The sequence below is a fragment of the Rutilus rutilus genome, assembly GCF_951802725.1.
Source record: "Rutilus rutilus genome assembly, chromosome: 13".
Lineage (NCBI taxonomy): Eukaryota > Metazoa > Chordata > Actinopteri > Cypriniformes > Leuciscidae > Rutilus > Rutilus rutilus.
The window spans coordinates 18,327,336-18,340,990 of record NC_140218.1 but is presented as its reverse complement, the minus strand read 5'-3'; the positions used below and the strand labels follow the sequence as shown (position 1 = coordinate 18,340,990).

Below are 13,655 nucleotides of genomic sequence, written 5' to 3'. Positions count from 1 at the left end.
TACCTAATTGCTGATGTTAAATTTTTGTATTATTGCAGAATTAAAGAACATAACCATATTAGATAAAAAATAATGTGTTCTGGGGTCTCACCCACATCTGCTGTGTTGGGATGGAAAAGCGTGTTTGTGTAGGTAACAAACTCAAGCTGCCTGTTTAATGAGGACAGAGATCTGCTCATAAAACTAATATGCATCTCTCCTTCCCCTTTGACTTTTACTCCATCCACCAGCGCTGCCGTATTGAATATTCCCATTGTAGCATTCAGGTATACCTGCAAATTATATTGTATGAATAATAGGGTCAAAATAACTTTGGAACAAAATTACTTTCATCATAGAACACAGAACAAGAAGCTTTCTTTGAATCATATCTCCATTTATGGGATAGTTCAGCCCAAAAATTATAATTGTGTAAATTTACCCTCATTTCAAACATGTATGCTGCATGCATGGAATATGAATCAAAAATACATTTTTCACAAATCTTTATGTGACCATCCATACAAGAGTTTACTGACCATGGGCTAACAAGATTCATAAAAAGTAGTCCAAGCTAATTTGTGTAATATATTTCAACACATCTGAAGTCACATGATAGGTTTGTGTGAGAAACAGACCCAAATGTAAGTCATTATATTCATTTTTCAAATAATTATTATCTTTCTCACCAAATATGGTGCATATGTTCTGATGCCATGATGTTTGTTCACAAGACATGTGAGAACTTTTGAAGTTATCAACATCCAAACTGAACACAAATCATATGGCATCTGGAGACTTGAATTATAGAGTGTGAGTTATATAGACCCATTTTCTGTTTCTTTTTTTTCTTCTTCCTTTTTAAGGGTTAGTTAAAGGTTGTATCAGTGATTTCAGGCCCCAATTTTTATTTTATCACATTCATCTAATCTTTCCTAACGATCCGCTAGCTGCCAGCCCCATAAGCATGCCATCAAAAAATGCATCTCTGTAGGCAGCCTCTGAAATCTGCACACAAAAACACCAACCACTCAAAACCAAAACAAATAGTGTTCCAACCAATTACCGACAGGGGGAGGGTGTTATGAGGTTTTGAGCCAGCTTCTTCTTCAGCTCCGACTTCGCGTGCAGCCGTGCACGAGCATAGATATCATATAAAGGCTAGATGTCTTAAGGCGGAGTCACCGGCGGCCATCTTAGGACAGGGCTCTGTGAATTAAGGTGAGTGAGCAGCACGCACACAAATCCTCTTATCTCGCTGAAATCTGGACGGATTTACAAACGGTATGGTTTCTTACAAACGTTATTAACGTGGCTATAATTCTGAATGCTTAAACATTTTGAACATAATTATTCATATGTATGCAGTATAATAGCTACATCTCTGACGTTTATAACAAACCAAACCGTTTGAAAATCGGTAGAAAATTTAGCAAGTTATGGTTATTTAAAAGTACATGCACCATGTTATGAGTGAGCGAGCACCCTGTCTTAAGATGGCCACCGTGTGCGGATGTCGAGCTCCATTGGCCAGCAGCGCGGACGAGACATCTAGCCTTTATATGATATCTATGTGCACGAGCACAAAACCTCACAACACCCACCCCCTGTCCTGGTGACGTTGACGCTGAGTTGGCTCTGTGCCAGAATACATTGGGTGTTTCAACCAGGTCCGGTACCCTGCCTAGAGCTAGCGCGCTATCAGTCGAGTGCTTAGTGCTATCAGTAGAGTGCTTAGTGCTTGTGCTCTACAGGTGCTCGATAGAGCTGGGCCAACTTCCATACGACGGGGGTTTTATATGTTCCCCATAGGTAATGTCGAGGGACCGACTCAATAAGGGAACGTCTCTGGTTACTCACGTAACCGTAGTTCCCTGAGAGGAGGGAACGAGACATTACGTAGACTGCCGTGTGAAAAGCCTTCAGCCTCAATAGCTCTCGTTCAGTCGAAAGATTCTGAGGTTTTTTGGCGCCCGATGTCACCTATATTGGAGGCTGTCAGCCAATCAGGTGAGGGCGCGGGCGCCATTGGCTATTTGCAAGCAAAAGAGTTATTCAAATCAGGCTTCAGCATTCGAGGAAAATGGATTTCCCCCATACGTAATGCTTAGTTCCCTCCTCTCAGGGAAGTATACGGTTACGTGAGTAACCCATAGACGGAGTAACCAGAGACATTTTTAGAGTTCAGCCTATATGCAGCTATTGAGTACTACAGCCATCTGGTGGCTATTGATATTATTGCTTTTTTGTTAATTTTATACCAACATAAAGACACCAGATATCGCAAAACAAAGTCACCACATTTTTTAGGTTTTGGCTCTCAGAACTTACTGGATGAAAGTTTTTATTTTATCGAAGATAGTGATATATCATTTATTTAATAAAAAAATTGGATCACACCTGAGACCTCTGTGCCCACATTTGTTCACGAACACAGGGCTGTAATGTTGGTAGTGTGTGAGTGCCACCTAGTGGAGATCTTGCGTTATGTTTGGATTGTGCTTTTCAAATCAACTGGATTAGTTTTATTATGTTAATATATGTTGGGGGAAACAATACGACTGTATAAGCTACAATTTATCTGTCTACAGTCATTGTTCCCAAGCAATGACATTGTCTAACAAACAAATGTGTAAGGGGAGTAGCGGCAAGGTTATTTATAAATGTGGCAGAGAGTGGGGCACTAGGACCTGGGGAAGAATTGTGTGGGGCATGACTGGTAAGGGTGCTAGAATTAATAATCACACCAATTAAGACCTGGGCTGCGTTCAGCCCCGACAAAACGTTGCACAACGTTCTTTAAACAGAAACGGTGATGCGTTGAACACACTGTTCTGATGACGCAAGAGTTGCAACTATGGCAGCTGAGAAGGCCATTCTTTGTGTTCTTGGTTTAGAATTTTCAGAGCCTTATGAAGTCGGTATAAATATGTGTTTAATACTACAAAATATGCCCGATGTTACAGTTACTGCACTTGCCGCCCAGAACAAAAGAGAACATCCCAATCGAGTGAAGGGATTGCTGAAACTGAAATGGAAGCACACATCTTACCTAATTCAAACTAAAACACATCTATTTAGCCTCACATACTGACTTTATTTGTAGTTCATACTGTTTTAATAGCCTACCCTGTATTTTCTTTCTCATTTTTAGGAAAAGCACTTAATTACCATTGTTTATTTCTATACCAAATGTCATACACTTGCAATGAAGCTAAAAATAACTACATCATTATGTTGATATCCTATATTTTTACAATAAAACTTACGACAAACATGTCTTCTAATATCCTCAGTTGTTGCGTATACCGAGCTGCATCGAACACATTTGTAAATTACTTTCCTTGAACCCATTGTGCGAGTTCACTTAAATACCCCGTGTTTTATATACATGTTGCTGCTGATTGGACTGCAGTTCTGACACACCCACCAAACAAGAGAAAACCAGAGCCATAGAGAGAAAGAGTTGCAACACTCCCATAGACCTCCGTTGTAAAAAATGGCGGCGCTTTTAACCGCCTACTTCCGGGATATGAAGATCGAATTAGTTCCAAACACTGTCATTTGGGCGTTGGACACCATTCACTTACATTGCTGCGCGTCGAGTTGTTTTTTTCAAGCGCTGCCTGCTAGCTAGTTAGCTAGTGCGACTTCGTCAGCTAAGAGTTCGGTAATGAATCGCTGCCACCTTTATAGCAACTTTTATTTAATTAAATTTTTTGGGGATATACTAACTTTTCATTATGTTTTGTTGTCTTGAGTGAAGCGGCTTGTGAGAACAATGCTGGACCTCTAGGATTGTTATGGCCATCACCAGTCCTGTCTGTTTCATGGATCACCTGCCCCTGGTTTTTGTTTTTCTTGTTCACACACACTCACACAAGCACACATTTTTGTTGTCTGTCATTGTTTAATAAAAAATATTTTATTTGAAAACCTTCATTTGTATCAGCCATGCTTACATTCGTTTTTAATCTGTTATAGTTTTGATAATGTGTATGGCTTAATCTTAAAATAATATTCTCTTAACATGATAATGTTTCACGTTGTGGTCCTGGGGGTGGCCACTTTCATCAGAAGTGAGCTAGCTTCTAAGCGATTTCTGAACGGACCGCCACGGCAGACCTCTTTCCGTGATCACGAAGGTAGGCTAATGGCTGAATCAAAATTTATAAACAAAATCACGGGAATCAATAGCCTAATACAGCCCAGTTGTGCTAAAATAAATATCATGAGACGTCTATCATCAGATGAATGATATGGAAAAGTTAAGTTAGAGCCGCTAAAGCCAGTGCTACTACCCATGCGAACATGAACACTAAGCTTTTCCCTCCAAAAATATAGCCTAAAACTTATCTACAAATGCAAAATTGACATTAACAAAATGCAATAATGCAATAACAGCTGAAAAAGTACTTGGGTGTGTGTTTTATTTTATATTTAACGTTCAATAATGCAATCGCTGCTGTCTGTCCCATAGAAGAACATGACAGCCAGCGTATGTTTTGGAACTATTGGGGCTTACATGAACCACGTGACAGCCATAGCGGCGACATCAAAGAGTGTCGCAACTCTTTCTCTCTATGGCTCTGGAGAAAACGCATCTCAAACCCTGTTGCACACCGGTGCACGCCGTTTCCAGGAAACATGACGTTCAACCCGGAAACCGTGGCAAAACGTTGCACACCGTTTTGAACTTGAACATGCCCCAGGTGAAACAACATATTTAAAGTGAGACAAACGATCAGTAGACGAGAAGGTGAACGGGAAGCTGGGCTCTTTGTTTGTTCTGGGGCGAGCTGATTCAGTGTATAATGCAAACTGCTAAAACAAGCATTGTGATTCTTCATGAGCGGGGCTGATGACTAATATATCAGTGGAAAGCACAAGTTACTAAAACAAGGACTGGCACCGATTGTTATCTGTTTAGAGTTTTGTTTCTTACTGTCTTTATCTAATATGAGGTTTTAATGAGTTCTTGAACTCGCGTGAAACTGTTTTAAGTGTGACAAGCAAATGTCGAGTGAGTCCCTCTTTGATGACATTTGTAGGGAAATGAGAATGGAATGAAGGATTGTTGAGTTGTTCGTTTAAATGTGTTTTTGTTTGTTCTTTTCCCAGGCGGGTGCACTTGAGGGACAGTGGGCGCACGTGTGGTGTTTACTTTCATTGGATGCAGTGGTTTGGTGTGAGGGTGTCACATATAGGAAAATGCTGTGGTGAATTTATGGTTTGTTTTGAGTATTAATTTCTTCACTCCACTTGTAACTCAGTGTACTGCCTGGGTTGGTTTATTTTGTTCTGTTGATGACTAGGTGTCTTTTATATGTCTATAAGGCACTTGTTAAATAAAACTGCTCTGTAAAAGCGTTTATCCCAAAGTCCTGACTGCTGGTTTATTTTATAAACATGATTTACCTGTGACCTCATTAAGTGGGCTAGGTTACATAAAGCACAATGCATAAAGTGGCAATTCAAAGTGCTTTACAAATAATCAGATGAAAAAACACAGAGAATGTGCGGTAAAAGAACATAGAGAAATAAAAGATTAAAGTGGGCCTGTTATAATGATAAATAAAATATGCCTAAAGACTTGCCTTACAAGGCGGTAACTGAGAGAGAGCTAAACAATCTCTCTCAGTTTCAGCAACATTCAGTATACATTCAGTGAGCTGAGGCATGGAAGCTCATCCTTGTGCTGGGTTGGATTAATGTGGTCTGTTCTTGTTCTTTACTGATTGGGTGATACCAGTTCAAATTCATTGGCTTTGGAAAAGACAGGGTGGAGATCATTATCATTTAACACTACGCGTCTTGTGACGCGTTATGATACGCGTCATTGGGGACACTGTGACCCGTAAAAAGCGGCGTTACGTGAGCATATAGAGCGTTGTTTTTTTCCGCCATCTCCGGACCGACGGAAAATACGCTGTTGTTTACACAATTCAAACGGCGCTTTTTACGCCGTTTTTTAAACAAAACGAGGTAGGAAAGTGGCGCATTGTGAGCCTTTTAGCGTTCCATACGGAGCGGAAAAGACCCGCGCTCGTGAAGTTAGCCTACTAAACAAGCAGCGCGAGAATGAAACCTGATCGCCGATCACGGAGGGGCGGGACGGCATATTTTCGGCCTTTTCAATAGCAGCCGCAACAGTAAGTCATTAAAACGAGGCAAAAAAGGTGCTGCAGCAATTGCGTTTTTTTTTTAATGCGTAGGCTATTAAACATCTCAAATTAATCGCAAAGACTTACGCGTTAATTCCCCCAGCCCTAATTAACAGAAAACTCACCAAATTGGTTACAGGAACAATACTAGACAAAGACGCATGGCAAACATGAGGGCTTAAATTAGGGTGACCACCATCAAACAAACCAAATGTGGGATGATTATAAGTTTGTGTGGGACAATGTGGGACATGTTACCAACACTAAAACATAACCTGAAACTGTTATATAGCCTAATGTTTATCTAACTTAATAATAAAAAGATTTGTATTCTGCCTTTCAGGTGACAAAAGTGCTTTATTCTCTAGTCCCTTCCAGAAAACACCATTACATCACAATGTAACATTACATGTCTTTATTTTACCTGTCATTTAAATTCAACATCACTGAGCCCAAAGGCAGCAGGCATCATGCAGATAACTATTTTTGAAACAGTTCTGACCAAGTCCAATTAAAATCCAACAAAATAAATAATGAACAAATAAAATATAAAAACATGAAATTAGATCATTGACAGTCTTATCTATTAAGAATATATTAAACCAAAAACTTTCATATTTTTAGAAAGGATGTGAATCAAAACAATCACAGCAGGCACCAAGTTGATAAATTCTGTTAAATTTTAATTGACCGAATTATCCATTTGTTTTCTGACAGGGAACACATGGAACGAATCACCGCTCCACATTTTGATTGACAGCCGTCACAACCTACTAGTGACCATGTTTACTCCTTTCAACCATTGGATAGGATTTTAAAAACGGCTGTTGTATTTGTACTTCTGATGAAGCGCTGTTAAATATAGGTGAAAAACTACGCCGCAAAAATATTACATAAAATGCTTTCTTAAAAAGGCAAAGAACACATGAACGTTTTCTTAATATGATAATTAAAAACCGAAAGACTGATGAAAATAAGGGACATTTTCTCAATATGCGACGTGCGGGACAAGGGATGGTCACCCTAGCTTAAATACACAAGCTCTAGTGACTAAACAAGACACACCAGTGAACAAAAGACAATTAGCCAATGACAACATGACAAGAGACTAGAGAAGCACATGGCAGGATCACATGAGGGCAAAGGAATCACATGACAAGACATGAAACCAAAACAAACTATACATTACATGTATATTTTTGATAAACAATTAATTTAATGAATTGCCATTTATGAAGCAAACAGAATGATAAACTTACCAAATAATGGTCCACTTTGTGTATTTGGTTCAGCCTCAAACCTGTACAGAACAGAACAGAACAATAACAGACTTAATGTATAGTCTTGTGCTTTAACACATAGATATAGCTTATATGAAAAAAACAGTTCCAAGTTTTACTGATCATAATCTTTGATGATGCTAATTTATTTCAAATCAGGCAGGTGTTAAAATAGCTATTATGTACAAGACATATGTATGTGTATATAAAAAAAATAAAAATAAATAAATCTTTCTTTCCTGTAGAATGGAAATTAAGTTCTCAGGTAATTCAGCTCAAGACAGATACTAAGTCTTCAAAATGGTAACACAAATTTGACTTAAGTCCACAATCCACATCTCTGGTTGTAAATGACACATAAAAAAAAAAAAAAATTCTAAATGGCAACTGTGGCGAGGGGGGGGGCGTGGTTCTGCGGAGTCTGTAGCGGGAGAGAGAGGAAGGAAGCGAGCGGTGAGTAAGTGGGTCAAGTGCAGATGATGAACACCTGTGTCTGATTTCAGTAATTGGCGTGGAGAGACCGGATATAAGCACGACCGGGACCTCGTGTGCTGCTGCCGACTGAGAGAGAAGCTGACGATTTGTATTCTGAATTATGGACTGAGTTTATGCTGTGTTGTTGCACGGTGGACGCGCTACGTGCGCACCTTTTTGTTTATGTTTTCAACTTGAGTGAATAAAACGAGAGTCCCAGTCATCGCCGACCCCTTGTCTTCTTCCTTCCCTCACTACAAAGTACTGAACCTCATCACAGTCAGCAACCACGTGGTGAAACCGGCTTATGACAAGCAGCTGGAGAATTCTGTTTATCTTCTGTCTAGTATTATATCTTAAAAACATTTAGTGTTTTACCAGGAATTAGAATGGTCCTTGTTGGTCTGACTTCCACACCCTGCGTAGGGTACTGAAGAGGGCTGTTGGCTTCAGATAAGATAAGTGAGTCTGCAGCTGTATGCGTCCTGAATAGAGAAACACTATTAATTTAACAGTTAAGGTCCTACTTAAAGGAGTAGTTCACACAAAATGAAAATTCTGTCATTATCTCTCCATGTTATTCCAAATACAGTGAACAATAAAGACTTTTTTTTTTTTTTATAAATCTAAATCATTGGTGTCCAATGTAGTTTGGACCCCAACATTCTTCAAATACCTTCTTTTGTGTTCTACAGAAGAAAGTCATACTGATTTCAAATTACATGAGGGTGAGGAAAGCATGACAGAATTTTCATATTTGAGTGAACTCTCCCTTTAAGTGGGTAAAGAGAGACAAAGCCAAAGAAAAATACAGACAATGGTATCTTTTTACAAAAACTGTACTCAAAATGAGCAATGACATTTTTTTTAATGCTGAAATATAGTGAAATGATGGACCACCTCTTACTGAAGCTGCGATACTCTTTATTTCTGTATTGCTTTGCTTTTTGCAGGTCTGAATCTTGGAGAGATGCATGTAGCTGTGAAGCTGATACTTTAGGGAACAGCAGCTGAGCGAATGGAAAATTAATGCCCGGTTTGTCGCCTTCACAAACACACCCATTAACAGCAAGTAACCTGGTCAAAAGTAAAAAAAAATAAAAAATAAAAAAAACATTTGAAAATGATGGCCTAAAGTTTAGCCACAAATCATGTCATTCATTCCATGCACAACAAAAAGAGTGTAAAGTGGAGGAGCGTTAAGGTGGAGATTTGAATTTCAAATAATGTTTTAAATTTCCAGCCTGACACCAGAAGACCTTTTTCCAGTGTCACTGAATCCCAAAATACATCTGCAATATGTCCTAAACAGGATGTGATTCTGTACTGTAGCTATGCAAAGCTGGCAGACAAGTTTGAGTGTATCAATTTCTACTTACTTTGACATGCCATCTTTGATATGGTAAGGGATGTGGTCATTTCCACGGTCCATGATTCGTATCCTTTCCTCCAGTAGCACATTTAAAGAGTCGTCTCTCTGTAGCACATTAATCGTTGTAATGGTGTATGAGTTCCAGTTGTAAATGAGCATGGCTGTGAGCGGCAAGACCACCAGCAAACCCACCACTGATTTCTTGGCTGCGAAATGCATAATTGCCTAAAGTACAAAAAGACAGGAGAGGTATTGGCTATCACATACGTATTTAGAGTCATTTTGAAAACATACACATTATCTTCAGGATACGGTTGATATTAATGATAATTATTAGTTAGGCCTATAATAATTAACCAGTCCAGTCATTGCTTTGCATTCATCTTGTATTCTGATCAATACAGAATTCTTATTCTCAAAGCAGATGATTACATTTACATTTATGCATTTGGCAGACGCTTTTATCCAAAGCGACTTATACTGCATTTCAAGGTGATTAAACAACCAACCAACCAACCGCAGCATCAGTTAAAACACAAAACAAGGACCTCATTTTCATATTTTTGCATTTCTCTTCAGTGTTATGGAACTAGCAGCTTAACCAGTGGAGAGTACTAGCACTTCTTTGAGCTTAAAAATGCAGCGGTTTCCAAGCTCAAATCCATCTATCCATTTTCTGTACCAAAACTCAAATCTATGATCAAAAAGTAAAAAAAAAATACTAACAAAAAAAAAATATATAAAAATATACATTTGCAGCATAAAACATTAGACACTTGTGACTTAACATTCACAGTACTTGTATATTGTTTTTTTAAGCTTAAATGTAATGAGTTTACTCCAGCCTTGCCTCAGTTTGGTTTCGTTTGTGTTTATTTTTTGCCAAATAAAACCCACTGTACTCTGCACACCCTCACCTAAAACACCTATGATGATTATGGACTGCAACATCATGACTTTCACTGAAGCTTGGCTTAACAGCTAAATATCCAACAGCTCTATCGAGCTAGCTGGACACAGCCTTCTCCGTGCCGACAGAACAGCTGTTGACTCCGGTAAGACCAGATGTGGGGGTTTGTGCATTTATGTTAACAAAACGTGGTGCACGGACACCACCATCACCGAGAGTCACTGCTCAGCTAACCTAGAGTATCTCATGGTTAAGTGTAGACCTTTCTATCTGCCTAGAGAGTTTACATCAACTGTAGTAACAGCAGCCTATATACCACCGGATGCTAATGCTAAGATTGCCATGAAAGAACTACACTCACCTAAAGGATTATTAGGAACACCATACTAATACTGTGTTTGACCCCCTTTCGCCTTCAGAACTGCCTTAATTCTACGTGGCCCATATTGATAGGATAGCATCTTGCAGTTGATGGAGATTTGTGGGATACACATCCAGGGCACGAAGCTCCCGTTCCACCACATCCCAAAGATGCTCTATTGGGTTGAGATCTGGTGACTGTAGGGGCCATTTTAGTACAGTGAACTCATTGTCATGTTCAAGAAACCAATTTGAAATGATTCGAGCTTTGTGACATGGTGCATTATCCTGCTGGAAGTAGCCATCAGAGGATGGGTACATGGTGGTCATAAAGGGATGGACATGGTCAGAAACAATGCTCAGGTAGGCCATGGCATTTAAACGATACCCAATTGGCACTAAGGGGCCTAAAGTGTGCCAAGAAAACATCCCCCACACCATTACACCACCACCACCAGCCTGCACAGTGGTAACAAGACATGATGGATCCATGTTCTCATTCTGTTTACGCCAAATTCTGACTCTACCATCTGAATGTCTCAACAGAAATCGAGACTCATCAGACCAGGCAACATTTTTCCAGTCTTCAACTGTCCAATTTTGGTGAGCTCGTGCAAATTGTAGCCTCTTTTTCCTATTTGTAGTGGTACCCGATGGGGTCTTCTGCTGTTGTAGCCCATCCACCTCAAGGTTGTGCGTGTTGTGGCTTCACAAATGCTTTGCTGCATACCTCGGTTGTAACGAGTGGTTATTTCAGTCAAAGTTGCTCTTTTATCAGCTTGAATCAGTCGGCCCATTCTCCTCTGACCTCTAGCATCAACAAGGCATTTTCGCCCACAGGACTGCCGCATACTGGATGTTTTTCCCTTTTCACACCATTCTTTGTAAACCCTAGAAATGGTTGTGCGTGAAAATCCCAGTAACTGAGCAGATTGTGAAATACTCAGACCGGCCCGTCTGGCACCAACAACCATGCCACGCTCAAAATTGCTTAAATCACCTTTCTTTCCCATTCTGACATTCAGTTTGGAGTTCAGGAGATTGTCTTGACCACGACCACACCCCTAAATGCATTGAAGCAACTGCCATGTGATTGGTTGATTAGATAATTGCATTAATGAGAAATTGAACAGGTGTTCCTAATAATCCTTTAGGTGAGTGTATATTCGGCTATCAGTAAACAACAAACTCTGCATCCCGAGGCAGCCTACATTGTTGCGGGTGACTTCAACCACTCGAATTTAAAGACTGTACTGCCTAAATTTCATCAAAATGTATCATGCCCCACAAGAGGAGAAAAGATTTTAGATCAAGTTTACACAAATATGGCTGATTCATACAAAGCCGCTCCCCTCCCCAATCTAGGACACTCAGATCACCTCTCATTGTTTCTACTGCCCAAGTATTCAGCACTCATCAAACATGTGAAACCAACAGTAAGGACAGTCAAAGTATGGCCAGAGGGAGCCGACTCGGCATATCAGCAGCGTTTTGAAAACACTGACTGGAGAGTGTTCGCAACTGAGGCCACTCATGACTCACATACGGACATTGATTCATATACCTCCTTTGTTCTGGACTGTATCAACTCAAACATCAACAGTGTCACCACCCTCAAACAGATTACCACTTTCCCTAATCAGAAGCCATGGATGAGCAGTGAGGTCAGACTCCTGCTGAAGGCACGAGACATTCCGTTCAGATCAGGTGATGCCCAAGCCTATAGCTCATCCAGGGCTAACCTAAAAAGGGGCATCAAAAAGGCCTAGCACAACCACAAGCTAAGGATTGAGGATCACTTCAAGAACAACTCTGACCCCCGACGCATGTGGCAAGGCATCCAGGCCATCACAGATTACAAATCTCCCTCCGGGAGACGTTACAGTTACAGGTCTCTCCACACCCGAACCAGCAGGTTCAGAAGAAGCTTCTTTCCTGCGGCTGTCACCCTACTGAACTCTAGCTCTGCATCTCGGTGACAACCAACCAAGCCCCCAATCTAACTACTTTTATAATGTTACTGTCTCTGCACTACAATGGTACTGTTACCACACTGTACATAGCTGTACATACTATACATATCTGTCTATATGGTTCATGCTGAATATCCATATTTATTCTGTTTTTCTTATAATATATTCTGTTAATACACTGCATATGGTGCGTTCAAGTCATCTCGTATAGATCGTATTTACGAGATGAACGCACTTGAACGCCACCACAATGTCGTAAATACCAGTGGGGAGCTCGGGATTTTCTCTAAGCTCCGATCTTTACGAGTTGGGGTCGTGTCAGTGATTAACATGGCGGAATACACAATACGTAAAGGTATTTAGCTGTGATATTGTCAGGCTTTTCTATTAACAGCTCAGTTAGCTAATCGCCAACACAGAATATGATAATATAACAATGCAACATGTAACGATGTGTTGGCAGTGGCTTCATAAATTAATTAAAAACATAAAAATACAAAGTACACCTGATGCACATTTCTTTGTTCTTCATTTTCTAGAACAAGAGTTTAAGAACTATACTGTATTTTTGTGTAATTAATTAAGAGAAAGTACTCCGCCATTTTGCTCCGACGAAAGTGACTTGAACGCACATGCCGTTATAAGCACGACTTCCCACCTTGTACGTACGAACTTCCCAGGAGGACTTGAACGCACCAATATATCTATATTATTCTTACTACTAGGTTACTGCTACTACATTGCACATATCTCTACATGCTGTTCATACATTGCTCATATTACGTAGCCATATTTATTCTGCTCTTACAAAGAAACTGCTAATACACTGCACATATTTATATTTAACTTATTTTACTCTACCTTCTGTAAACCAACTATATACACTATTGTTTACACTGCACTATATTTCTTGTCCTGCTTATGCACCACTCGTTTATACTTTGTATAACACATTGCACTTTTCTGCACTTCTGGTTAGACGCAAACTGCATTCCGCTGTCTTTGTACTTGTACTTTGCACAATTACAAAGGTGAATCTAATCTAATCTAATCTAATCTAGTTTGAGGTGAAGCATCAGTTCAGTGAGTGGGAGGCATTTTCATCCTGCCAGTCTGGATAGTGTGTAAACAACAATGTTAGTT

The 13,655-nt window shown here is 39.8% G+C and overlaps 1 protein-coding gene across 3 annotated transcripts in view; it reads right to left on the bottom strand.

Annotated features, from left to right (window-relative positions):
• Positions 1-13,655, bottom strand: part of b4galnt1a (beta-1,4-N-acetyl-galactosaminyl transferase 1a) — a 64,992-nt gene that overhangs the window by 13,627 nt on the left and 37,710 nt on the right. For all 3 annotated transcript variants that reach the window (XM_084427837.1, XM_084427838.1, XM_084427839.1), the window contains exons 2-6: positions 9,277-9,494; positions 8,798-8,974; positions 8,276-8,382; positions 7,403-7,443; positions 92-272 (exon numbers count right to left, since the gene is read on the bottom strand). In XM_084427837.1, the coding sequence (XP_084283963.1) occupies positions 92-272; positions 7,403-7,443; positions 8,276-8,382; positions 8,798-8,974; positions 9,277-9,494 (724 nt within the window). The remainder of the gene's footprint in view (positions 1-91; positions 273-7,402; positions 7,444-8,275; positions 8,383-8,797; positions 8,975-9,276; positions 9,495-13,655) is intronic.